This window comes from Drosophila santomea, chromosome X (genome assembly GCF_016746245.2).
Source record: "Drosophila santomea strain STO CAGO 1482 chromosome X, Prin_Dsan_1.1, whole genome shotgun sequence".
NCBI lineage: Eukaryota > Metazoa > Arthropoda > Insecta > Diptera > Drosophilidae > Drosophila > Drosophila santomea.
Genome location: NC_053021.2, coordinates 13,234,822 through 13,262,266, shown reverse-complemented (window position 1 = coordinate 13,262,266; position 27,445 = coordinate 13,234,822). Strand labels below are relative to the sequence as shown.

At 39.0% G+C, this 27,445-nt stretch overlaps 2 protein-coding genes and 1 long non-coding RNA gene across 9 annotated transcripts; 2 read left to right on the top strand and 1 right to left on the bottom strand.

The window, feature by feature from the left end:
- Positions 1–220: 220 nt before the first annotated feature.
- On the top strand, positions 221–26,286 carry LOC120457286 (solute carrier family 41 member 2). Of its 7 annotated transcripts, XM_039644737.2 has the most exons (9): positions 306–423; positions 2,332–2,414; positions 22,515–22,915; positions 24,136–24,460; positions 24,525–24,671; positions 24,733–24,880; positions 25,492–25,697; positions 25,775–25,923; positions 26,007–26,286. In XM_039644737.2, the coding sequence occupies exons 2-9, from the start codon at positions 2,339–2,341 to the stop codon at positions 26,208–26,210; spliced, it is 1,656 nt and encodes a 551-aa protein (XP_039500671.1). In that variant the 5' UTR covers positions 306–423; positions 2,332–2,338; the 3' UTR covers positions 26,211–26,286. The 7 variants fall into 7 exon arrangements, with proteins under 7 accessions (XP_039500669.1, XP_039500667.1, XP_039500671.1 ...); XM_039644735.2 differs by lacking the exon at positions 2,332–2,414 and having other exon boundaries at positions 221–423; positions 22,593–22,915; XM_039644733.2 differs by lacking the exon at positions 2,332–2,414 and having other exon boundaries at positions 221–423.
- On the bottom strand, positions 798–2,109 carry LOC120457288. The gene is made up of 3 exons (XR_006356532.1): positions 1,925–2,109; positions 1,584–1,759; positions 798–1,514 (listed from the first exon to the last, which is right to left on the bottom strand). It is a non-coding gene; the product is annotated as an uncharacterized LOC120457288 (long non-coding RNA).
- On the top strand, positions 15,734–20,372 carry LOC120455587. Its single transcript, XM_039641960.2, has 3 exons — positions 15,734–15,753; positions 19,635–19,720; positions 19,752–20,372. Exons 1-3 carry the CDS (start codon positions 15,734–15,736, stop codon positions 19,874–19,876), a joined length of 231 nt encoding a protein of 76 aa, XP_039497894.1. The 3' UTR covers positions 19,877–20,372.
- Positions 26,287–27,445: the final 1,159 nt, after the last annotated feature.

The window sequence follows — 27,445 nt, the reverse complement described above, 5'->3', positions numbered from 1 at the left end:
AACGAAAGCAGTTAGCTAGTGATTTTTAGGATTTTTAGCAAAAGTTCAAAAAAACAAAGCAACATTATATTATACAATATTTTCTTGTTAAAGTACACATGTGCACATATTTGAAATGTATTGTTGAATTAGCGGCCAGAAAACTCCTGTTATCGCCGCCAATCGATGACACCGATAGCATCATCATCTGTTCCGTGTCATCCCCAAAAGTTTCAGTTACCTTCATGTTGTTCTTGTTACTGTCGTTGTTGCTGGCCCGCTTTTTAGGGGGTGGAAAATGCCGCTTTCCACACGGCGCATTGTTGTTTTTGCCTGCGGCGGCTCATCACAGTCGCAGTCTCAGTTCGAAATTGCGAGTCAATGAAGCCAGGAGCAAACTTCCAGTTCGCGCTGTTACCGCGACAAAAGTTGTCTGGAAGAGATGTGAGTGTGTGTGCCTTTTGTTTTCCTGTTTTTTTTCATGTGTTTTGTGTTCTCGTGTTAAGTTCTCTTTTTGTTTATTGTTACTAAATGTCGTTAGTTTGTTATCTTGCGAGTTTGCAAAACGCAACGACTATGATTTCTATTTCCTCTCGGTGTTTCATCAACTTTACACCTTGTTCATGTGTTTAATTTTCCTTCTTCCATCGAAAAACAATAACAAATGAAAAGTTTTACATATGATAATCACAGTCATTAACAAAAACAACACACGTGGGCTCAACCGTGGGCATTTTAACATCAGACACACACATGCAAACAAAGAACGTTATGAAATGGAAAGGAGTGCACAAAAGGAAGAAGTAGAAATGTGCAGTTATTTCAGTTCCATGCAATGTCGTAAAAATCAATAGGAGCGACAAACAAAGCACGTGTTTGTGCGAGTGCGATGGCAAATCGATAAACCGTTAATCAAGTTTGTTGAACGCGTGTACGCCCCGTCTCTGTCTAGCTTTGTTTGCGCCACCTCTCTTTCCCACTCATGACGATACAATAATACAAATAATTTCCTTCATTCCTTTTCGTTAATTCCACGATTTTCGATTAACTGGGTCAAATGGTGACATACATACATAGATATGGTGTTATTTTTTTTGTTTTGGTGATATTTGAGTTTCCAGATGTCGAGGTCAATGTCACGGACACTTTCGCAATGTCGCCTGTTGACCTTCGAACTTTTGCTCGTTTTTGTCAGCAATTAATTGATTAAATGATTTGGCCAATATATTGTCGGTCGTCTTATCAATATACCGCTTATACAACTATCCTGTTCCCGCGACTATCTTATCACCCAAGAAAAAAAAATACAAAAATATTGGGCTCTTGAACTGGAGTCGCCGGGCTACCAGATAAGTGCTCCATTAGCTCCATCTCGCTCGCACGCGGTTCTTGACATGTGTCCCTCAAACTCGACTTAACGACTTAAGCTCTTCATGTGATAAAAATCAACGTTCCAGTTTTCGAAAAAACATCGCTTATACTCCAAAATATCAGGGTCTTCATGGTTTTATATATTGCAAGGTATCTCAGAACTTCTACATGTTGCTTATAGAAATGGTTTAAAAATCTTGTGTTAACGTTTGATGAAATACAACATTACAAACCTGAAGTAACCACCACCTTTAAAATAGATTTGTGAGCTTCTGCAATTGGGAACATCTCGAAAGTTTTCTTCTCTGCTTTTGGTTTTTTTTCTGATGCGATTGTTTGCCGGTCGGCGGCGGCTAAGAATTTCCGTTTGCTGCTTTTAGTTGCCTTCGAACATTTTAGCTCGTCGCGTCTTTGTTGAAAAAAAAGGGGGAAAGGTAATGAATAGGAGCAGTGGCATCAGTTCAAACAAAACCAAGTGAATTTGCTGATCAAGAGAATCCGAAGAAACATTTGGCAAAAGTGAATTGTGCATGAAATATATCTTTTTTTTTTTGTTTGGTTTGCTGCCACGAACCGGTTATTTTATTAGCTTCATTCCATCGAACCGCACACAGTGGTGGGCCCAACTATTGGGATCACCCATCTGTCTGTGAAGTGCCTGGTTTTCAGACTGCAAAATGTATTAATAGGGCAGTACTACACTTTTCGTTATGTATGTAGTTCTTTTAAAAATAGCTTGACAACTTCAGTCTCGGCACAAAGGTATAATCGGATTCGAAAAACCTTTCAAGTGATTTCAAAACTTCAGGTGCTTGAACATAAAGCGTGTAATGCTGCCTTAACACCAAAATTATTATTTCTGTCGTTATAAGTTTTGCTTTACTTAAATTCTTGCTGTTCTTTTGGTTCTTTTTTCTTTTCACGTATTTGCTTTGCCAATCGAATCGGTAAAATACCGCTTACCACTTGTTGTTGTGTCAGTCGCAAGATGCAGCCGTTTAACAGTAGCAGTGCCCACAGTGGCGGCGAGAAAAATGAGACCCGCATGCGCCGCCGTCCCATACGTAAGCTATTTTTGCCACCTTATCCCAAACTGCCATTTTTTGCACTTTACCTCGAATTACGTTAATCCCCGCTTCTGAATTAACTGTGTTATATCCTAAGATGAACTCTTTCATTTGCCTTTTATTTTATTGACATTTATCTAGTGTAACCTTATTTACTAACGCTAATCTAACATTCAAATGGTCACCTTAAAACAGTAAACTTTACAAAAATTATTCGTAAATATTAGTCTTATCTTCTATATGCAAATTTTTACGGTCCCATAAAAAAGTGCATTTATTTAATTGCACGTTCTAACAACCATAATAACTATAAAATATCAGTAAACGAATTGAACGATTTTTAAGCTATTTTAAATGCCAGAAATTGGCAATTTCACAGCCACCACTGTGAAATGTAATTTTAATCGCTACTAATTTTACAGCAAATTCCAAGAGGCCTCTCTCTCTCTCCCTTTCCCTTCTGTTTTACTTAAGCTTATTTTAATTTGTTTGTTTCGCTTTGACATCTTTTATTGCATTTTCCCATAATTTGCTGCACGCTATTTTTAGAGCGCAGTAAAGTGGCATCCCGCAGCAATTAATGTAATGCTAAGTATTAATTTTTTGTTTGTTTGATTTTTACGCTAATTGCATTATGCTAACATAACAATTGGTTTCGTTTAACATGACCCTGAAAACGCAAAGTTTAAGGCCAGCGCGTAAGCAGTGCAGCACTGCTTAGCCGACATGGCGTTTAACTTCTTGCTTGAGTTGGCCCGACTTCACTTGACTCCCAACTTAGTGCCATTTGTTTATTTTGTGTAAACACGCCAGTGGCGGCTATTTGTTGTTATTTTTGTGTGTGCTTTTGCAATCGGCTGTGCGGTTGCAGTATTGCAATGGCACTTGCAGTTGCACTTTCATTGCCATTGCCAGATGACGAGGCTTTAACGGTTCAGCGCCGTCAGCTGTTTATGCGGAGTTTAATCGATTGCATGTGAACTACAGTGGCGGTCATCTATCTAGCATTTCCAGCACAAGAGGGCGTACAATCACTTTCAATACAATGTAATTAAAATGAATATCAACAAATATACATCGGTTTTTTATGTCACATTGGAAAACAACTTGGATGAAATGATCCTGGCAGCTATGCTATTAACTGCACCCAAGCTGTATGGTCGAATCACGTCATTGGTGCATATTGAGCAACATAATCGATATCTTCTATAGGTTATGACTTGCCCAATGAATCGTGCATTGAATAACTCAACCTAGTAACATTTAGTTGGTTATTGTCGGGGCCTATTTTTCACGGCATTGTTTACAAACATTTCCAGTTGCAGTGGCAGTTGCATTTGTTATTTGTTTATTTATTTTCAATGCCATAGTCGGCTTTTCACCCTTTTTTTTTTCTGTTGTTGTTTTAATACATTTTTTAAGGGGCAGCGGCGCATAACGGGTTTTTGAGTGCCCAGCGCATGAGCGTTTAATCATTTTCGATTTATCTTGGTTTTTCGCTGCTATTGTTTACCCTTTTCGAGTGGTTTTTGGCCATTTCGATCTCGGGCTCAATGGCTTACACGCGCCTACTTACACAGGTACACTTGCGTTCGAAATAATAGCAACCGCATGGGGATAGTAAATATATTTCAACACTGATTTGCGAATTACAGAAGGTTGTGCAAATGTAACCATACAAAATTTAAGCAGCAATACTTGGAACCACAATATTTAGTGGCTGTTACTAAAATCTCATCCCCATCTGTATATCCGGGGTGCTCAGAATGAGTCCATTTGACGCCGCTTTTGAGCTGCCTCTTTCTGCGTAGGTGTCTGAAAGCTTTCTAAGACACAAAGTGCTCGTTATGACGTCAGCGGCGGTGCTGCATTCATGCTGTGTGGTAAACAATCGCGTCAATATTGGCATTAACACCTCATCTTTGGTTTCCAGTTAACAGACAACGTCATTTGTTGTCTTTGATAACTCTCCGCAAATTAGGAGCCCACTGCAAATTGATCTATGGGAAAAAACTAAATTAATTGGGTCCACTTCACCACTCTGGAGTCATTAAAGTGCCACTGATCTGAAAATATTAACACACTGTACAGTAGAACTTCCTTAACGCTCTTTCGCAGTCTCTTTCGTACAACTAATACTTCTGAGAGTTTTCTAAAACTAATACTTCTGAGTGTTTTCTACATAACACATGTGTTTAGATAGAGATATTCATCCAGCGCGTTTCTGGAGCAAGAAAATAAGAAACTGTGGCCCTGTCACTCGGAACTTAGTCGACATTGAGAATCGGTTGGTGGAATTAATCAAAATCGAAACAATTTGAATTATTTTTTTTGTTTTTTGTTTTTTGCGTAAATCGGTTGTTTATTCGTGTTGTTTTCTATAAAAATGAGGCTGATTTTGCAAGGACAACTTCGTGCTGTATCGGTATTGGTGTAGATGCAACGATTTCAAGATCTAAATGGAAACTATGGACCGGCTGCTGGGTAGGAAAGTGGGGCGGTGTGGGCGTGGCACATACTGCGGTTACGCCCGACTCGTGAACACCTGTGATGACGAAAGCCCCGGTGAGTTTGTAAATCCCTAAGTATTCCTCAGGTTTCCTTTGAGAATTGATGAATAGGGAAGAGAATTAGGAAGTTAGTGAATTAGCGAGTGTAAGAGGCAGAGAAAATTAACAGGGAATTGTCGATTTAAAAGTGTTTATTTGCTTGGCAACAACATGTTTGACCAGATAATTGTTGACATTTGCTATGATAATACATTTCTGTCGCCTGCTTTCTGCACGAAAAACATATATTCTCCGCGGAAATATCATCTCTTCTACAGTTTTTAATTAAGAAATTATTCAAGTAATTATTTTCACTAGACAAATGTTGTAATTCGAGATCAAGTATTCCTGAAATATGAATTGTTTGATGCGCTAGCTCATGGCAACCTTTGAATAATTTGACTATTTTGTCTACTATTATTTATCGCTTTGCATCCGACTTCTTGTGCAATCAGTGAATTGTTGACACTGTCATTTGGTTATTTTAATAAATTTACAATTGAGTTTTATTGTCGTTGCTGTTCGCTTTTTACTGTCGGCTGCCCGCCCTCTGAGAATTGAGTTATCAGTGAGGATCCAAACAAAAAAAAAGGTGATCATCTTTCGGCGAGCATTGTAAAATAATTAAGCTCCGTCGCAATTCGTTTGAATTGTTTGTTGTTTTCGACGTTGACAGAGGTTTCCCCATAATGCCTCCGATAAGCACCAGTCTACAGCCATACGATTCCAGATAAAATCCCGTCATTTATAGACTAAATGTTAGACTGAGTCATTTTCAGATGGGTCAAGACTGGTAATTGGTAAACACGGTATAGTCCTGCCTCAATCTTAGGTTTTAATTGCGCCATTCGCTCAGCTTGTCCATATAAATATTTTCGGAAATCGCATTCCTTTGGAATTGACTCATATCTATGAAAACTCACGAAACACAGGCGGAAATGAGAATATTTTCCCAGTAATACAGAAAAGGCTTTAGATAAGATGCGTATTTTCGCTATAAAAAATATTCAGTATTTTAGTCAGAGCATTTGCAATATTTTTCCAAATATGAAGTGTCATATAAAGTGGATTGCAACTTGATAAATGTATATTATATTATTTTTTGTTCGTTTTTTTCTTAATATTTTTGTGAAACTATTCCCTACATTTGACGTTGTTTCTTATCGCAATCGTTGGAAAGTCCGTTTTTGCCAATAACTTACATTTTGTATAAAATGGGAGTTTTAGCTATTTTTATAATCTTATCAGTTCCCTTCGTTTGGGAACTTCCCCCTTTACATCATTATCTAGGAACAATTCTCAAAGATAGTAAACAAAGTGAATGACGGTTTTGATTGTAATTTTAATTGTAACTTTCGATCGTCTATCGCCGAGCACTTCACAGTTGTAATGCCCACGAGGAAGTGATAATGAGGTGATCCAATAAATAGACAGTGGCGCTAACTTGTCAACGACCACGTCCGACAATTGTTTAAAATCCAAGGTCAGGGGCAAGGCCCGAAGCCAAGCCACCCAAAATAAAAAGTTAAATAAAAACATTTCAAACGCCAAACGAGCAAACATTACATAAACGTGTCGCACACACATGTCCGCAACTATAGACGAGGTGTATCTGTATATGTATCTGTATCTCGATCGGTATCTGTATCTGTATCTGTATCTGTGGCTGGGAATACTAATCAAGGCAAATGACGCGTGTCGTTGGCTTTTGTCTCCACTTCACTCCATTCTTCAGGAAAAAAATCCAAAACCGACATCAGAAAAAACCTCTGGTGTGATTAAACCCACTGATAAGTTGCACAAACCTCGAAAAAAAAACAAAGAAGAAACACCTGGGAAGCACTGCGAATGCACTCGACGTGATAGGAATCACATCGTTTCTGGCGAGGATTCCGGGTACGGTTGTCAGAATGATATCCAAACAATGATACATCACTTGTTAAACAATTAAGCTGTTGCTGGCTGCAAATGTATTTGGTCAAAAAAACTCTCAAAAGAATAGGTTCTTAACAACAGCACAGTATCTTAAAATCTTAAAGCTATTTTCACAAACTTTACGGACTGCAAACGTGCTTATTGGATTTCATTAAAAATAGAGATTTTGCGCAATGTTCCCCTGCGATTAGATACGCATATGCACCTACATATTGGTCACACATCTAGCTCTGTGTAAGTACAGGCTCCAAACCCACTCCAAGGTCTCCAGCAAGTCCAGCCCTGCATTTTCGCCCCCCTTTGGATTCCTGGACTTCACCTGCGGTACTTCACATCAAGATCAAGTTTGTATGGGCCGAATGCCAGAGATAACTTATTGCCATGTACGCGACGACTGATAATGCCAAAGGAAATGAAATCGAAACACTGAATCCGACTAGGAGAATAGAGGGGGTACTACTGGGAAAGGGCAGAGCCATACCCCTCGATCGGAGGGATAAAGACATCCACCTGACGCAAATGCAAGCCACGCACGACTCCAGGGAATACCCTTTATTATCGAGGTTGCGGGGTCGATGCACTGGGCCATAACGCTTACGACCAAGTGTCACACAAAGAACACGGAAGCATGCTATTGCTAAATAAAATTTACTACGAATATATAAGATACAGCTTAATATTGAGTTAAGAATGGAGAAAGGAAAATAACATTTGCAATGGATAGGGCATCTTCATTGCCGTCTTTAAAGTACGCCAATATTTTCCCAATCGATTGTATCGCTCAAGTGGACATAGGATGAGGCGCCGCAAGGGGGTGAAAGGCTGTGTCTTATGATTTTGGGTTTTAACTTTGCGTCATCGGAAGGCACTTATGTCCAGCACGATTCTGCCAGCTTCGATCGATCGATCGATAACCATTATCTCGCCCAGTGGCCTCTTGAACGACATTCAATGCTCAGCCGACTGGTTAGCGGGATCAGATCGCAATCATCGGAACCATCGGACAATAATACCTTATTCACTCATGGCCAGGTGGAGTCAAAGAACCTATTCAGGTGACCCAAACAGTCCTCCTGATAACTGCGATTATCTTTGGCCTACGATTGTTGTTTGGTCTTGAATTGTTTTGTCACCTACGTAAGAACCAAATATGTTGTGAAAAATTAATACGTCCATACAAATACCTTTCAATTTGATTATAACAAATATCTTTCATTTGAAACATATGCGCAGTTCCCCTAAACCTTGACTACCTTGAAGCCATCAATGTTTAATTTCTACGTATACAAACGTTTACTTTGCACTTTTTGGCAGCTTGGAAATGCCACACTCATTATAAATGCGACCAGAACCACTGTTTCTGCTATTAAAATACCATTAAGTGAGCGCTTTTATTGCCACAATCTTTCAATTAGTTGCATTATTACATCTAGTTCAACCTGATAAAGGGTAGTATCGTTGTTAGACAGGAAAGTTCCCAAATCCCGCGGCATCCACGGGTATTCCCAGCTATCAATTGATGGGTATTCCAGCCAATATTTCTAAGCAATGGGGTTCTATACTCGAATGACTCATATGAACACATTACACCCATAGCCAAATTGCTTGTCGGTTTTCTATCTAAGTATCTTTTGGTATCTCCCAAGTTTTTTTTCCCCTCCACATTGTTTCTGTCATTTTTCGGTGGAGAAACGCGAGAATAGTGTAATCGTTTGTCAGGCGATACACTCGTATGCAATTAATATGCACATCTGCACGATAAGATTGTGTCGGGCTCTCGAGCACATCTTCAGAGTTATTTTTCTGTTTTTTTTTTCTATTTTTTTTTGCAAACATTTTATTGTTTTATTGATCGCTTGTGCTTGCCACCTGCCAATAGTTGGGTGTGCAACAAATTATTTCCCTAAAAACACAATTAAACCTCATTACATTTGTATAATTGGTGGGCATTTAGGTGAAGACTACGAGGGGCGGGCGATGGTGGTTCAAGGTCAAGGGACGTCGGCGTAATAATTCATGTTGCAATTTGCAGCTGCTAATTTTGCTTCAATCGCGTGCTAAGCTTAAAACAAGTCTCTCCTCAATCCCTAGTTCAAGTTGAGGGTTTACTCACACCGAGAGAAGTTCATGACCTCAAATGTATACATAGTGTTTTACTTACACTTTTCTAATTATTTATAGAGAGCATTTATTCAGTTAATGAATAAGTTTGAATAAGTTTAAGCTGATTATTAGTTGTAAGCATTGATTATAAATTTGCAAAATTATTCAAATTCCTATTGTAGTTTTTTTTTCCATATCATCATATATCATATTATCATTTTTTAATGATATTACCATTTTTGATATAATTTTTTCTATGTGTAGTACGGTGGAAATGGGTGTTAGTTGTGGGAGGGAAAATGCGACAAAGCAGACTCAAGCAATTTGCTGACGAAACTGGCGCTGATCTGCCGGCAAATAGTAGATCGTAATTATCCGACAGGCAATTTGATAGAACAGGTCAAAAAAACAAGTATCTGTACATAAACACACCACCTTTACCTCTCGAAAAAACCAACGGTAGTACATCAATTGCCAATCGATTTGAGTAATTTCCTCGTCAAATACGAAAATACAAAACCCAATAAGTACAAACAAAAAGCCAGCGAACTCAACGATGTCAACTATGTGCATGTAAATGAACTGTTTCTCCCCGAAAACGCCATGAAGCGAATTGTATCTCTGATAAGCGGCAAATGTATCTTTTGTCAGGCTGTTTGCATTTATTTTATTGTTCTATTTGCTCGCCTGCAATCGATATTATTGTACTTCCCTGTTCGAGTTCAGGCGGCAACTGTACCAGCAAAATTAAACGCGGGGATTGGGCGAAACATTGCATGTCTCGTGGGGGGAATTCCCTGTGGGGATATTTCCAGATCAATTGTATCTTTGTTAAGTAGAGATATTTCCTAGTTAAAGGGAAACTCTAGATGCGATTTAAGATGGTACAAAAAAAAGAAAACCAATCGAACGCCTCTTCGGCTAGACATCGATGTCCTAAATACGCAAATGCGATTCCAATCAAAGTAAACAAACATTGGTGGGTCAACTTTTACAATTTGTTGACGCTGAAGCTTATAATCAAAAACTATTTGTAAACGCGTTGCCATTCGTTTTGGTTCATTCATGCGGCCAGCCATTGAGATCTCTTCACAACATCCTGAAAGCCAAGCGAATTCAATTCTCAATTCCGAATCCAAATCCAAATCTTAATTAAAGCCCCGCGGCGGCTTCCAATCGAGATTCCAAATGCCAGATGTTTGGGCGTACGTTTTCGGTGTTTTGTTTTCGACTCTTGGAGACGTGGACTCTCTCGCACATTTCATCCGGGTGCGGAAAACCAGTTTTGTCTATCGAAATAAATAAAAAATGAATATGAAAAAAGCTCGAAGAAAATAAAGTAAAATAAAACGAAATCCAAATAAATTCAAGTACAGATGTTGGATGGTTGGCTTTTTCGTTTGAATCTTGGCACATACCAAACAAAATAAACCAACAAAAAAATGGTCAAATTGAGAGTGTGCTTCACAATCGAGTGCCAAAGTTTAAAACACTTTCCTCGTTTGTTGGCCCCCTTTTTTCTTTTTGCTGTTGGCTCTTTTTATGCCCCGTGGGTCAAACATTGTTAAATTTGTTAACTATTTTTGGTTTGGTAATCTATTTCAAGACGTAAGACCTTTTGTCAGAGGATCGTGATCCGTCTTAAAGGAAATTCGTTGCATAAGCATTTCTTTTTCGTGTTTAATAAACCTTAAGCACAATCTAAGCACAATTGTGCACAAGCACAATAATCTATGAATGTGTCACAAGACCCCTAAGTAACCGAAAATATCATATCGGTTCGAAAATAATTGACAATCAAAGCGAAAAAAATCCTTGATTAAATCTACCTTAAAAATAATTATTTGTTTTCAACAGTAGTAATCTTTCTTAATTACGTAACCCTTTTGGTTCGTTGATACAATCGATTGGTTGGACATAACTAATATGTGTTGATCACAGAACTCATTAAAAAATAATTCCTTAAGTTGCACAACTTGCTTGAATAATGTGTTGTTAATTTGCTTAAAACCTAGAGTCTATTGCCAAAGATAGCAAGTAGACATCACGCATTCGACCCACTTCAGTTAGTGTGAAATTTTGCTTATTTATTAGTTTAGCTTGGAAAAAACTTGGCATACATCACTCATACGCCCAGTCGTCCCTATAAATAAAAACTTTGTTGCCCGTCCTGCACTTAATATTGAATTATTATCTGATGCAGATGCTCCCAAAAAACAGAAAAACAAAAAAAGTTTGTGGCGATCGTAAATCATGGATAGTTCTCGGCTTGAAATCACGCGTTCGCATCACTCATACGCCGCGTTGCCTGCGGCGCATCATGAACGTATAATGAGCCGACTAACTGTCCAAAATCATCGTCAATTACAACGAATCGCCACGAACGCTCACGAAGTAACATCGGTTTTTTGTTCACCTCTTCGGCTCTGCCTCGTTCTAACGGTCCACGCGACTCGCGTCGCGTCGCAGCAGCAGAGACGCCGACGCAGCTGTTTCGCTGCCATCGATAGATCTCTTCTGTGGGGATTTTCAGTTGCACCTGTTCTGTGGGGGGTTTTTCTTTGTAGCCGCCCTTTTTGTGAAGAAAAACCCTATTGATAAAACTATGTTTGATAAGCTAGGTGATCTACAGCTAGCTGCATTTGCATTAGCAGGATAATCCTGATCTTAAGTTTACTTTAGAGCGTGAGATCATCTTCCATCTAATCCAACTCTAGTTCTACTGACGATCCTTTCACTTGCTGACCAGCTTCTTCTGGCAGCAAGTTGCCTATCATTTGCTGATAAGCCTCTTTGATAATATTTGATAACTCGATTTCTTGCAACGCTTATGTTGCTGTGCTTTCATTCATGCACTCGATATATGCGATCGCTCGCAGCTGATAACAGGTGGTGATTCGAGAGCGTAAACGCTCACCTGTCGTCGCTGCCGCTGCTGGCGTCGCAGTCGCCGCCTCTGCCGAAAGCGGGTTCGCATCTTATCATGACCAAGCCAAGTGGCTTATTGATTCGGGCCGGGCCAGATTCGGGCGGCAGCATCGTCATTTATATTTCACATACATATATTATAGTTTCAGTTCAGTTTTTCTGTGCGACGCCGAGCGATGAGCCCGCTGCCGCAGCCGGCGTCGCTGTCGCTGTCGACGTCGCAGTCGACGGTAAATGGAAACGCTTTGACGCGTTATAATAACAAGTGTTTGCCGTCTTTTGACATTCAGTGTGCGATATCCCGGCGGACGGTGCAGACAACACAACGCTTCGCCACGATCACAAAATCAACGAAATATCAAAAAAAGTTCAAGAAAAAGAAAAGCTAAAACACACAAAAGGGTTAACCTTTTCAAAACTTAACGCCTTTTCAAAAGCCACGCGAAAAAGTTGCGACTTCAAGTCAAAACAATATCATTTTTTTTATTGTGACAAAAACAAAGAGTACAAAATAAAAGTCATTACCAGTACAAAACATACCTCAATCAGTAGTTAAAAACACGTGCTAGAAGTGTCCACACAAAAGTTTCCAAAATAAATAAAAAAAACCAAAAAGAAAATATCAAAAATATATATATTAACGCAGTGAATTTAAAAGCCGCGAAGGAAATACAGCTGATAGAGTAAGCCCACATTTTGCACAAACTACCAGCGAAAGGTTGAAAGGCGGAAATCAATGGAATAGGAATCATAGAGGCGCTATTATTGTTACCACTGCCCACTAATTGAAAAACAGAGCTCATATTTCTAGTCTTTCGTGTCGTGTCGTTTCTCCCACTCGCAGCGAATTGGCCAACAAGTTTTGGCCAACACTTTTTAGTTCTTTGCCAATCTTTTTCGGTATTTGCCAATCGCTTGTCATTGATCGATGGCTTACAGTTTACAGTTTGCTTGGATTTCTTTTCACCCAGAACAGCGATTTTCTTGAGCAGATCCTAAGATGATCTATGAACTATGTTAGTTAGGTTTATATATTTCCACTTGTATCTGAATCAAGAGTGTGTCACATTTTAAATGCAAGTCAAATTCTGCAAGAATTTTCCCACTTCATTTATCAAGTGCAAATTTCAAGTCATCAATCAAATCATTTGAAGTTTGCTCTCGAATTTAATACAAAACCGTTTTCTTGCTCGCTAATTGCGGCTTAAAACCAAGTTATCAAAATACTATAAATAGCATGAACACGTATTGGAAGAGCAACCTTAACTGACCAAAAGCAAAAAAAAAAAAAGATGTGTGTGAATAATAAATAAAGCTTTACAAAAGTCGAAAGACTGAATAGCTTTGAGTTTATGCATAGTTAATACAAAGAAGAAAACCAAAACAAAAGCAAAAAAAATCTATTAGTAACAATAATAATTAATTTATGTTTGCTGGTATTTCGTTTTCACGGCCAAATTGCATTTGAAGTTTGCTTTTCGAATTGGATTTTATGCTTCACCAAGGGGGTTCAATGTCTGCACGTCGACGCTTTTGCTGCTTTTGAATTTGATTGGATTTAATTGGATTTCCCTGCCCCGTTTTTGAGAATCTACAAAGTACATTAGCTGACTTTCCCGATTTTCCGACATGATCGTAATAGCATCAAGATACCTACAATACCTAGGTGCCCAACTGCTGCGTGTAGCTAATGAGCTTGCAATCTGATTTCTAGCTAACCAGTGAGCTACTGCCATTCACTTGATTTCAGTTTCGCTAACTTGGCCGGCTGCAGATTGCAAACTGGGTAACTGGGTGGGCAAGGTCGTCGCTGGATCGCACGGAGCTCGAATTTTGGGGCGGCGAATTCCCAGAAATGTGCGAGCTCAAAGGTCAAGTTTTTCTAAGATTTAACACTTTATTATAGTTCTAAACCTTAGTTGTCGTTATTACTAAGTTACCCAAAGTTCGCTGGAAAAATACTCTTCTAATTAGCTCAATGACTTACCGAAATATTATGGTTTTACATTAACGGTTTTAATCTGTTTAGGTTGGTAAGACGATGCGTCTTCGTTAAAACTTGTATCAATTCAAATAATTTATTTGATGGGTGAGACTCTTTAAATAAATTCAAGTGACCATTAACTTGTTAATTAAATCGCACAATTAAGCAAGATACAACGTGTGTATAGAACTGGAACCAATCAATCTCGACTTGTTTTTCATTACTTTAGGAACAAAACTTTTCTTATTCCTTGGCAACCAAAATAATAAACATTATTTTTCATGTCCTTAAAACAACTGCTTTTTGAGTTTAGTATAACGACTTATATTGCTCATTCCATTATCGATTGGAGATTTGTCAACACAGTGATTCAATGGCGCGAATAAATAAAATTTGATCGAAATTACTCAGCCATTCAATTGATTATCTCATCCACAGCCCAAAATGCTGATAATGTGTATTCAACATGAAAGAAATCCATAAATGGCAGGCCACACTGATTCACTGATTCACTCGACAGGTGGCATCTTCAACTAGCCCATATCTTCCCACGACTTAGATTCGATATGAATATATATATGTATTTATTATATATATGTATTCATTGTTGCTTTTAACTCCGATCTGAGCACACGCATTGATGCCAAGTTGAATGACATTTGATACAGTTTCGGTTTACGAATCGGTTCCAGTTTTTCGATCTCACTTCATTACACTTTACACCTTAGAAAGAATTACATATATATAGATATAAAAGTCGAGCCGGTTAGTTGATTACTTGGCTGAATAATTTTGTTTTCAAATTAACGGCCAAACAATTTGTTTGTTTGTTTCGCACCGATATATGCACACATACACACACTTGATGATTTATTTTGGGTCTCTAGGGCTGACAAGGCGATTCATTAACAAAAATTATTGTGTCCAGAATCGAATTCGATTTCACCTGCGTCATACGTAACAATAAAACAGAATAAAAGCCATAAAACCAAAACAACAGCAGCGCATCCCATATGAAAGACTTGTTTATTTAGTTTTATTTTTTATCTGTTGCCAGGGCGCAGAAAATGATTCTCTCTGAAATGAAGTGAAATGAAATGAAATGAAAAGCGTTTCCCATCTCGAATGTGATTGCCGTTTTTCTGTCTTTTGGCCAGACAGAGTTCGTTTACATCGCATGCAAATGAGGCGGGGAGATGAGCCCAACTTGTGTTCACGTGAACAATTTGCATATTTATGCACCCCGTTCATTGTGAATTAATAATATTTTCGTATATTACGCAGCCGACCAGTGGGTCGCACGTTTTTCTCGCCACATCGTGGGAATTATATCGTAGACATAATATGCTAGGTAAATCCGCTAAGAGGATTACGTTTGCCTATTCCAAATGCTGAATGACATTTAATGGGATTTGTGTGTGTGTGTGTGTTCTACATTATTTGACTAAAATGTAGTGCCATCAAATGGCACAACGCTTCAAATCTATATGCCCAATAACTCAGGGTAGCAGAGCCCATTTAAAATACATTTCCTAGTGCGAAAGTACTTTGCACAGGAGGGCAGCAGAGCTTTTAATGAAGCCTGGGAACAATTTAATCATAAAACATATGTTCTCGCCCATATATGTATATATATGTGCCTGCATTAGATATGTACATATGTGCAGTGTATATATATATATATATGTATCTACATATGCAACCGAGAAGCGAACAAAGCGACTTTTTAAGCTTTTTAAGCGCACTTAATAGAAATTAGCCTGGGGCATCATCGCACATTTAATATTTAGCGCACGTTTTGCTAATTAATGCCGACAATGACTGTGGGCATTCTTGGGTTAAATCTGCGCCATTTGACCACTTGCACATTGGTATTCCCAATCATAGAAATCTCGCCGAATCTTGTGATTTTGATTGCTTCCATTATATATATATATATAATATATACACATAAAAATCTATCATTAATCTTATTTGTGCAATCTAATCACTGCCGTGCAGAATTCAGACGAAAGTAATTAAATGCCAGTTAATTGATTTATTATCAGTCTTGCTTTTGGACTTCTCACTTCAACCTTGCGATCTTGACCAGCTCAGATTGCCTGGTTTATGGCACTTTATTTTCGGTTAATCATATACTACATCATCCCCTGAAAATAAAGACATATCTCTATGTGAAGCCGTCAGATAGGATTGTTTTATGATAGGGCGCCTCATCGTAAACTATCTTGTGGATTCAGCGATTACTGTCTGGATATTTTTACAAACATTTTTATGGGTCAAGATATGTGTAGTGTATGTGTTGAAATCTTTTAAGCGTGGGTCATAAACAAATTATGTTCTATTTTGCACTGTAAACAATTGGGTGCACTTATTTTGTAGTTTGTTTCAGTTTATGAATCCATATATCGCAATTAACTAAGTAATTTGAAATTTCTCTCTGGACTCGTGTTTAGCATTTAAAAGCTGAACTAGTTTTTATTCATTTGTTTTGACAAAAGCTCTCGTTTTACCACTTTAAAACCTGATTTAGTTTTTAATGTTTGGGTATTTACCTAAATAATATTCTGTTTGGCTTCGTGTTAACATTTAAAAAGCTTGAAATAAAAGCTTCAAATAAAATCCGTAACTATAATATACATAAGTATAATATCAATAAATATAACATCCATAAATATAATATCCTTAAATATGAATGTATATACATACTTTCTGTACGAAAATTTCCTTTAATTTACCCTTAAAATCCCTTTTTTTTTATATACATATTAATTTAGAGCAAAATAAAAGAAGTGAACTAGTTCAGTTTAGGCAATGCACAATTGCAACTGGTTCCGAATAAAACCTGATCGTGGCATTCTGTAAATTTCCATTCCCAACTGGAATTTCGCAGACATTTCGTCTGCGAACCGAAAACCGAAAAAGGAAAAATAAAACCACAAGGAAAAAGATAAAATCCAAAAAACCAAAAACCAACTTTTGACATTTAAGCGGGTGAATCGTAAAACAATAACCATTGAAAATCAATTAGTTTCTGCTGCCCCACCGCATCGATAAGAAAACAAAAAAAAATAAAACCAAAAAATGGGCAGAAACCAAGACTGAAAGGCGGCAAAGTCTATTGACGATCGATTGTGTTTTGGATTGCCGGCGGTGGCGGCTGATCCACTAATCAAGGTGCATTTATATGCCCCACCGATCCGCCGACTTTATAATTGCGATTCTCAGTTCCGCATGCAAACAACCGGGGGACAAAAAAAAAAAAAGGGGATCGAAATTCAATTTAGTCGAACTGCCACGCCCACACGCGCCCATCCACCCACGTGTTTTCTTTTCGTCTTGACTTTGAACTTGAAAAAATCAGTCGCCGCTTGAGAAACACTGCGTATACGTAATGCGAATATTTACTCTTTCTTTTCGGTGTCTTTTTTTTATCGTTTAAAACTGTGACTTTAGCAGCTAGAATTGCTTCGTGCTTGTGAAATACAACTATTTAACATAAAAAATATTAAGCATTCAGTGGAGCTAATTAACGTACTAGATATTTCTGGGCACGCTGCGTATACGTAACGTAAATATAGTTTGTCGACTTGGCCTTTACGTCTCGACCAGTTTAAAGTTGTGATGGGCCAGTGATAAGCTTATCGAACTGTAGTAAATAATCAATAGCTCACTGTATAGTTTTTCTTTTTTTTTTTGGGTCTTTTACAACCAATTGACTGCTGTTTGTGGGTGAAATATATTTCGGAATTGATTTGGTTCATTGTTGGATCAGACGACGTGGAAAATCTTAACTGCTGGATATGAACGCATGCCTTAAGTGGGAATATATTATATAGAATTTCCATCTTTATCACGGCAGTCATAAATTTTCCATATCCCAGAATAAACCGATGTGAATCAGACGGCGGCATAAAGGTGAAGAAAGCTTATCGCTTAACACCTGACAAGAAAGTGGCAAATGAATTGACAATTTAAATATTGATTCTACCATTGATGCGGAATGTTTTCGCTGCCAGTTTAGCAATCTGCATTATACACCGCACTCTTGTTGACAAGTGTGTTTTTCACGACGTTGAGGAAATGTTCCGTCGATGGTTTTGTTTTGTTTACGGATGAAAGTAGTAAAGTCCTACTCTTATTGTGGGCGGCTTTCTCGCCAATTTCCCACTAATCAGCGGTAATCGAATAAGATTGGTAACCGATTAGATTGCTCTCGAAAACTATTTACAAAAGAAAAAACGCATCGCGCTCAGTTTGCAATCGGAAATGACTGAGTCATCAATTGAAATTTATGGCGTTTGTAGTAAGGTTTAACCAGCGTTTTATCAATGGTGATTGTGATTGTGTACAAAGATTTATTGATAACCTTTTAAAAGAATTCTACTATTCATTTCTCAATTTCCCAACCGCCATCATATATACTTGCCTATTTAATGCGATGATCTTGACAATTTATAACACCTACCCCTGCGTTTTATGGCGACACTTTGAAGAGCACATATATATATATAGATGAAGATAAGACCAACTTGCAGTCGCTTTAAGCCATTTGCTGCACTTATCAAGTTGTACTTTTTGTTTTATTTTTATTTTTATATTTTTCGCGCTACGTAGCCGACGCGTGGGCTTGATTTGTGACGTGATATTGAATTGCGAGCGCAAGGCTTTCACTCCACGGCGATAAGGAGGAGAAATCGGGTAGAAACCCTTTAGAAGTCTCGAGTGGATCGTTCAATATAGAATCGCTGTCAACCGTATTGTACCATATATAGTATACATATACTATATACTATATACGAATGTAGTTTCCCGTTGTCAAAGCCAAGTGGCGGCAATTTATTGTGTCCAACGGTTGTCAACGCGTTGGCAAATAAGCAATATTAAAATCTTATCGCCGACAGGCGTGTGAGTGGCTATGGAGATGTTGTCAAGACTTAATATAGAGCCTTTTGCAAGTTCATTAAAAACTGAGCCAAAACCAAAAAAAAAAAGCAATGGAAACAATGAAAGCGATGGAATGGCCGAAAGCATTTGGCATTTGCAATTTTATTGGAGTGCAAACAAACTGGAAAACATTGCGCTTCCCAAACATTTGCTCCCAATCATATCATTTCGGCCAAACATCGACACACAAATGCAAACGATCTCGAAAACGTTTAGCAAACAGGTTCAAAAAACGAAAGCCACAAATTGTTGACCATATCTTGGTCACGGCCTTTCGGCTCCTCGCCCATGCGGAAGTTCCAAATCAAATCAAATGTTCGGGCAGGTCAGGTGCATTTTCGCGGAAAGAAATATACATATATAGGCAGGAAATTAATCAAAGGCTTCATTTGTAATCTATCAAAGCCATTAATAATCTCCATCATTAATTACAATTTTTCGCGTATTATGTTGTTAACCTAGGAAACATAAACTATACGTTTTATAACCACGTATGGTTTTAAAGCGTTGAGCTTAGAAGCTTACAACTTGTGCTCCAATATTGTAAAGGATAAATTCGAAAAGGATATTCGGATTAAACTTTTGCAAATGGCAAAGAAATTGTTGTCGCTTTTTTGTAGATTTGTGAACCGATCTTTTGTTGCTTTTCTTGATTTACACATTGATTCCACGTTCCAGCCGATCTATGATCTATAGTATTTATGCAAACCGATTTTAATGAATGCCTTAAACAAGAAATAAACCAAATGCGTTGTTATTGTTGCCTTGCAGCCATATCAACGGTCCGGTGACTAAGCTCAACCTCTCAACCTCGACCTCGACCTCGACCTCAGCCTCAGTCCTTTTACCTACTACCTACTACCCACAACCCACTACTACCTAGTACCAACTACCTACTACCTCTCACTATCCCCAGTAGTTCGACATCCTGGCCCCCAAAAACCACGGACATTACGACGCACACATACTGCGACAGACACACGGCGCCCCAACATTCCCCACATTTTCAATAAAATGTAAACCAAACGATTCTCCGGATTCTTTCAATTCTTGTTCCGATTTGTATTCTCCATTCATTCCTTAAACAAAAAAAAAAACCGAAAGAAACGTTAGCCTACGTAATACTGTATCCGCAATCAATGCACTTTCCATAACTTTCTTAACTTATTATATTATTTATCTAAAAAAATAAAACCATTTTGTGATATTCTTTTTTGTGTTTAGTCATAGGTTGATACCAACAAAAAAAAAATAGAAAAGAAAAAAAACCAAAACAAAAAGTATGCAAAACCCATAGACAAGTAAATCTTAAAAAAAAAAAAAAAAACAAAAAGCAAATAAAACCAATATTTATTAGAGCACAGCTTATAATTTGTGTTGAATGTTTAGTTTGCGTTGATTTTAAGCAAATATAGTTTCAAAGCCTAGACACTCAGGATTTAGTTCAAATATTAGTTTAGTCGATGAGTTGTATTTGCGCATACTCGCTTGAGAGAAGTCCCCCGCACACGAACAGGCACACGCATGCACGCCCACCGTTTGGGGCTGCTCTACACCGACACATAAAGACCCACACACACGACGACACGACGGACGACGACGACGACGAACACAGGCCAAACCAATGCTAAAATGTCGCTGCCCAACGAACAGTCAAACTTGCCGCACAATCCAACAACCAGCCAACCAGCATCAGCATCTGCATCTGCATCAGCATTCGCCGACACACAGACACCAGCCACAGCAACAGCAACAGGATCCACAACACCATCCACACCAACACCATCCACAAGACCCACACAACAACAACAATCAAATGAGCTGAAACACCGCCTGACGCCACTGAATGTGCGTCGTTTATCGGGCTACGTTAATCCGCAAGCGATCAGCGATAATGCTGGCGATGATCCCCCGCCCACCACCATTAACATTGGCCTCTTCAACAACAACAACAACAACAATAATACAAATAATAATTATTATAATAACAACAACAACAACAACACAGCATCAACAACGCCACCATCCGCATATGCCACACCACCAATATACCAACAACAGTTGTCCACACTGACAGCAACAACACCGCTAGATGTGGCACCGGATGATAAATACAGATTGTTTACCATTTTCAATGGAAACGGTGAGTGAACGTATAAAACCTATCCCCGTTGCGACCAAAATCAAACACGGTCCAAACAAATAAGTTCCACAACAACAACGACGAACTGAGGCAACGACACTCGGCTCTCGTGTAGATAGGCCTTTTTGGGGAATTTTGCGACTTTGGTCACACTAAAACACTGAAGAAACAACACCATAAGTATTGTCGATTCTTTCTTTGGTTTCTTTGCGCTCTATCTCTCTCTCTCTATCTCTCTGTTACTATCTCTGCCTACCTGTATATCTTTCTCGCTCTGTCGCTGACTTAATCTTACTATCTTTTGTATTTACTCTTGATATGCAAATATTTATATTTAAGCGTCCAGACTGGTTTCCCCTATTTTTGTTCATTTTACAACATATTTACCTCTATATCCATATACTCATATATCCATATATCCATATTTTTTATACTCCTTTTATATTACATTAATCCCGTGCAATAATCGCCATGGCTTGCAAATGTCTCGACTATTCGCGATTAAACACACGGAATATTTACCAACCAATTAGCATGCATGCTCCAAAGCTATCACCTCGTCTGAGAACCGATCCTTAATCCAAACCAAATGTGATATGTGGGGTTTCAAGGATCTCTACTATTTATAGTACATATGATTAAAGTTGGAATGCAATGAGTTCTACCTAAAATAGGACCTTATATGACCTCTAAGATTAAATGAGCTCTACACAAAAAATTTGGTATACAGCATTCTCAAATCTTAAGAGATATGTCAAATCCACTTTCAGGTCATTTGCTACCCATTTGCGAACAATCAAGGGGTAGTCAATGGTCCATACCCATTCAACTCGTATTATGGCATATTCTTAATTGTTATTTCTGTGATGTTTAATTGTCGCTGTCTCGGCGGCTTGCGAATTTGTTTATGGACGAACGATTTGTGGTTTATGAACTTGGCTGCGAGTCGACACAGAAACCGAAAACGCAAATAAATATGCGAGAATTCTAATCAAACGAGTTTTATTTGTTGTGTTATTTTTTTTCCTATTTTGCTTTTGCTTGAAGACGACTCCTCCACCTGGAGATAGTCGAAAAAACTGAAATGAATAAAACACAGCAAATCAGTGGCACATGTACATAGATTTATTTACACATGTAGATGCTTAATTTATAGCATTGTAAATTAATTCCCTTGCTAATTGCATAATACTGCTAAATTTAGATGCATGCCACACACACACACACACACATAGACGCACACTCGTGCACTTAGGCTAGTCTATATAATGCATGCAGCAATTATTATTATGATATATAGAAGTAGTAGCCATGCTAGTATGCCATGTTTGAGAGAGAGACCCGAGCACCTAATCCGGCGACCCACTTGGAACACACACCTAATCTCGAACTGCGCCTTGATATCCAAACTAACCCGCATCTTGCAATCCTCTTCTTTCGTTTCGTTTCGTTTCGTTCCGTTTCGTTTCTTCCCCCACGAATAAACAAAACACCGATCGAAAAAACAGATCCCGACAATGAGAAATTGTCGGGCCTGCCACATTCGACAACCGGTTCACTAAGCTCAATCATCACGACGTCCATAGCCTCCTCCGAACCGGATCCTGGAGCGGTGAGCGGCGGCGGTGGAGCGGGAGGAGCAGGAGGCGCGGGAGGAGCTGGAGGAGCAGGAGGAGCAGGTGGCGGTGGCGGTGGCGGTGGCAATGGCGGCATCGGTTCCGGTGCCCTGGTGGCGGCGGACGCCTCCAGCATTGCCGGCATCAATGGCAGCTCCGAGGAGAAGATGGCGCTCAATCGACCCGGCATCAAGCAGGAGAAGTGGACGACGATCTTGCTGCAGGTGTCCATTCCGTTCTTTCTGGCCGGGATTGGCACCATCGGAGCTGGCATTGTCCTGGGACGCGTTGAGGTGAGTCCATTGACTTCTAGTCATCTTGATATATTTATAAAATAGAAGCAAATATATCGAATCATCTTGATATATTTATAAAATAGAAGCAAAGATATCATAGGATATTCAAATAGTTGTGCCTGAAATTTTTAAAGCAAATTTATTTCCCCTACTCGGAAATTGATATATATATTTATTTATATACATATATAGACAGGTTCAAATAAAATGCAATTGCAAATATAATTGCCTTGATAAACTGATACAGTTTAAGGTATTTAATCGCCCTTCAGTACGATAAGCCCAACGAAACGACAGCGTCAATTACAAAGTACACCAAATTAAATTGTAAAATTCTACAAATTTGCTATTGCCTGAATGCTCTGTGCAAAATGGGGCATTAAACTGAGTTTTACACCAAGTCAAGTGCAAATGAAAATCGCAAAATAGTTAATTGCACATTTAAGCTGCAATTTCCCAGCGCGAAAAGAGTAAACAAACCTGCAGATTAATCGAATTATGAATTATGACGTGCTAACATTATTTGTTTGCAAGCATATGTCAGCCATCGATAAGACCAGTAAATTACTGCAATTATGCAGATAAGAACTCTTTATGGCTTTGCTTCATAAATAATAATCCTGTGCGATGACACATGATAGAATTCGAAATTATAAATAAGAAATCAGCTACAAGTACGCATAATACTTTAGCAATCGTTTCGAGATTCAAGATTCCAGATTCAAGACTTAAAGAGCCACTCAATCAATCAACAAAAAGCAAACAGACAGAGCTCGGCTATTTTTAAACCTTTCCCCCCGATTTGTGTGTTTGGTGAATTGGCACAATTCCTTTTAGAATGTTATTTATGGCTGTGAAGTGTATATGCATACTCGTAGTACATGCGTGTTAGATATAGATAGGAAATGTTTAATTTGCCTGCTAATTGATGGTAAAAGTTCTGGGCCAAACTGGAGAGCCAGCCAGTTACAGGCGGCCAATGCCCGAATTGAACAGAAAATGTTGGCTAAATCTGGAGGCGATTTATGGCGGCCAATAAATGTGGTCATATGTTCGATGCACTCGGGCTAAAAGCAAATATTTACGCTGGAACTTAATTAAGGCGTTTAAACGGCATTTTAGAGAAGGGGTATTTAATAACGTTCTCAAAATATAATAAGTTAGTGTAACAAGTAATTTGTAATTTGTAATTTATCCTTTCAACCCCACTCTTTCAGAAATGGTATGTCTTCAAGAATGTAAGCGAGCTGTTCATCCTGGTGCCGGCGCTGTTGGGCCTCAAGGGCAACCTGGACATGTGCCTGGCATCGCGGCTCTCCACGCAAGTGAACCTGGGCAACATGACCAGCAGACAGGGCGTGATACGGATGATAGTGGGGAATATAGCACTGGTGCAGGTCCAGGCGACGGTGGCCTCCTTTCTGGTGGCCATGTTTGCGGTGAGCGTGGGTGCGGCCATGACCGGCGACTTCTATTTCGAGAACATGATGCTGCTGACTGCCTCGGCCATGTTCACGGCCACCTCGTCGTGCTTTGTGCTGGGTAGGATTGCACTTGCTACCATGGCATATTTATTTACTTATTAATGACGTTTCTTTCATTTTAGACTTCGTTTTGGTCGCGGTTATCCTGTTCTCGCAGAAGTATCGCCTCAATCCGGACAACCTGGCCACGCCATTGGCCGCCTCCATTGGTGATGTGGTGTCCATCAGTTTGCTCTCCTTTATCGCCTCGCTGCTGTACGATCATATCAGTAAGTCGTATTATCCTTTTGCATATGTATATAACTAATGGTTGTTACTTTGCGCACACAGAAACGCACCTGTGGATCACATTCATCGTGGTCACCTGCTACCTGGTGCTGTTGCCCATGTGGGTGATGATCGTGCTGAGGAACGAGTACACGCGACCGGTGCTAAAGAGCGGATGGGTTCCCGTCCTCTCGGCCCTCTGCATAAGTGGGTATGTACGGCGTATTGCGTATGGCGCACTGCGAACTGCTCACTCTGTCAAATCAAATCAAATCAATTCGATCGCAATGAATCGGATCGGATGATGGACTCTCAAGTCTAAGAAGCAACAAAGTACAAACAGAACAGCAACAAAAAAAAATGAGGCCGTGATAAGCAGAAAAGACGTCAAGTTGTCCGCTACATTTAGATATATCAGCCCGTTTCATTTAATGCCAATTCATGTCCAGGCGATTGTTTTCCGAACGCTATTTATATATACTATATAAGTGTGGGGAGTAATAAGTAGCCGAGACCATGGGAAGCATTCACACGATTGGATGTCCCTGACTCGTGTTTGGCGACAGGTCAAGCGGTCTTATAATTAGAATCAGCAGTAGGATTTGCATTCCCGGGCGTAATTACTCGCCATGACTGGGAAATTTGCGGCAATAGAACTTCAAAAGACAACACACACATAAGTTTGTTCGAATCAAAATTAAAATGGGACTTGCAGTCAAATGAATTACATATTTCCAATGGGCTAAAATGCAGCTACTGCAGTGCTTAAGTGATGGTTTGTTTATTGAACGGATTACTGATCGTTCCATTATCTCATTACAGTCTGGGTGGCCTTGTGTTGGATGCAGCCGTCGAGGTGTTTAATGGATTCGTAGTGTTTCAACCGATCATCAATGGAATCGGCGGCAATCTGGTATCGGTGCAGGCCAGCAAGATATCCACAATGCTGCACCAGAGCTCAATTATCGGGATTATACCACCGCACACGCAGATCTTCGAGTGGCCTTGGCGGGCGCTCTTCAAAGGAGGTACGTCTCGAATCAGATTTAATTGATAATTGATTGTAATTCATTTATTCATGTATTCATTTGTGCTCTTCATTCAGTTCCCTATGCGAAGACAGCGAGGATACTTATTGCCATGTCCATACCCGGCAATGTTCTGTTCATCTTTGCTGCTGACTATATAAACTATAGCACCTCGACGGTCACCTGGGTGTTTGTGCTTTCCTATCTGACCGCCAGTTTGGTTCAGGTGAGTTTCGAATATATTAGAAATTGAATTGAAATGATAAAACCTCCAAAAACACACTCACTAATATGCGGCGATCGTTTCAGGTGATGCTGCTGCTGTATATTGCGCACATCATTGTGCACGCGATGTGGAAGTGGAAGATCGATCCGGATAACTCGGCCATACCCTACCTGACGGCCTTGGGCGATCTGCTCGGCAGCAGTCTGCTGGCGGTGGCGTGGCTCTTCACCATGTCGGTGGGCATGCAGTACGGATCCGGAATGGAGACACTCAACGCACCTAACTAAAGTAGCTAATGAAATAGGGAGTACGGAGTAACGTAGAACGATAAACAAGACAGCCACACACCACACCATACAATTTTAAAAAGAACTGTTGTGTACCTAAAAACAAATATACAGAAAACATAGAAATTGTACGTATAGCCTCCAGCCAACCAAAAAATCCAGAATCCAGAATCCAAGAAAAAACCCTCCCAACACCAAACGGAAACGAAAAGCGCTAAAAAAAGAAAACGAACTAACTTCTAAAGATGCATGTCGAATGCTCGAGGCGAGAGATATTAAGAGATATGATATCATTTTACATTGTGTCCTTCTTCACATGGCTTTTGCTTGTGTTCCTTTTGCTCTACCGAGAAATAATGTGCGATTATGCTATATATATACAGGCAATATATTGGCATATGTAGAATTGCAGGCCGCTGCGTCATATTTTTTAAGGCTTTTAGGACAATATTATACACATTTAAAGAAAAGTATATACATTGTATAGGGAGAAAAAGACGACGAAGAAAGAATTACTAAGAGAACATTTACGCCACGCAAATTGTTTACTCCCATTTCCGTTCTTGATTCTTTCCCTCGTTTTCCTTCGCTTACCTTAAATAGCCAAATAATAATTGCAAAATGTAGAAGTAAATAGAACCTACTTAAATCCTTAATTTACACGTAACCAATTATGTAGTATTAGCGCAGATTTGATTTTTGCAAGTCTCGCTTTCGATTTTGTGCGTTTTTTTTTTGTAATTTTACTTTTCTCATTGTCCCCTTTCCATTTCCCCCGCAGACCCCGAGCGATAAAAATTAAGAAAAGCAATAAATAATTCGCAAAACGCGACATTTATAATTGCAAATTAGTTAGGACGATGGGAAGTGTGTATGCAGGAGTTTGTGCGTTCGGCTCCGCATCAAAAAGAGAACAGGGAATAATAACGATGAGAATGAGAGACGTTCTGAAAGGAAATGTGATCGATATTTAGTTATAATAATAATAATAATAATAATAATAAATTAATTAATTGAAAACGTAAGAGAAAAGGCATCAATATTGTGTAATACTTGAAACAATAATACCAATTAAATAAATATGTTGGAATAAACGAAAGAAAACAAAATTGTTTCAATATCTTGGTATTTTGTCTATAACGTTTTTGTTAAGTTTGTTTTTTATAATTGCAGCTAAAAAGTAAAACGAATTGAATTTGAATATTTTGGCGCCCAGTTCAACCAACGATATCCAA

Excerpts from the sequence above, each read along its gene's own strand:
- LOC120455587 (XM_039641960.2), top strand. The coding sequence starts at position 15,734 with ATGACTGTGGGCATTCTTGG. Across the intron at positions 15,754-19,634 it reads ATGACTGTGGGCATTCTTGG|CCATATCAACGGTCCGGTGA; the intron begins GTTAAATCTGCG and ends GTTGCCTTGCAG. Across the intron at positions 19,721-19,751 it reads AGTCCTTTTACCTACTACCT|ACTACCTACTACCTCTCACT; the intron begins ACTACCCACAAC and ends TACCTAGTACCA.
- LOC120457286 (XM_039644732.2), top strand. The coding sequence starts at position 20,496 with ATGTCGCTGCCCAACGAACAGTCAAACTTGCCGCACAATCCAACAACC. Across the intron at positions 21,007-22,514 it reads TACCATTTTCAATGGAAACG|ATCCCGACAATGAGAAATTG; the intron begins GTGAGTGAACGT and ends TCGAAAAAACAG. Across the intron at positions 24,672-24,732 it reads GCTGCTGTACGATCATATCA|AAACGCACCTGTGGATCACA; the intron begins GTAAGTCGTATT and ends TTGCGCACACAG.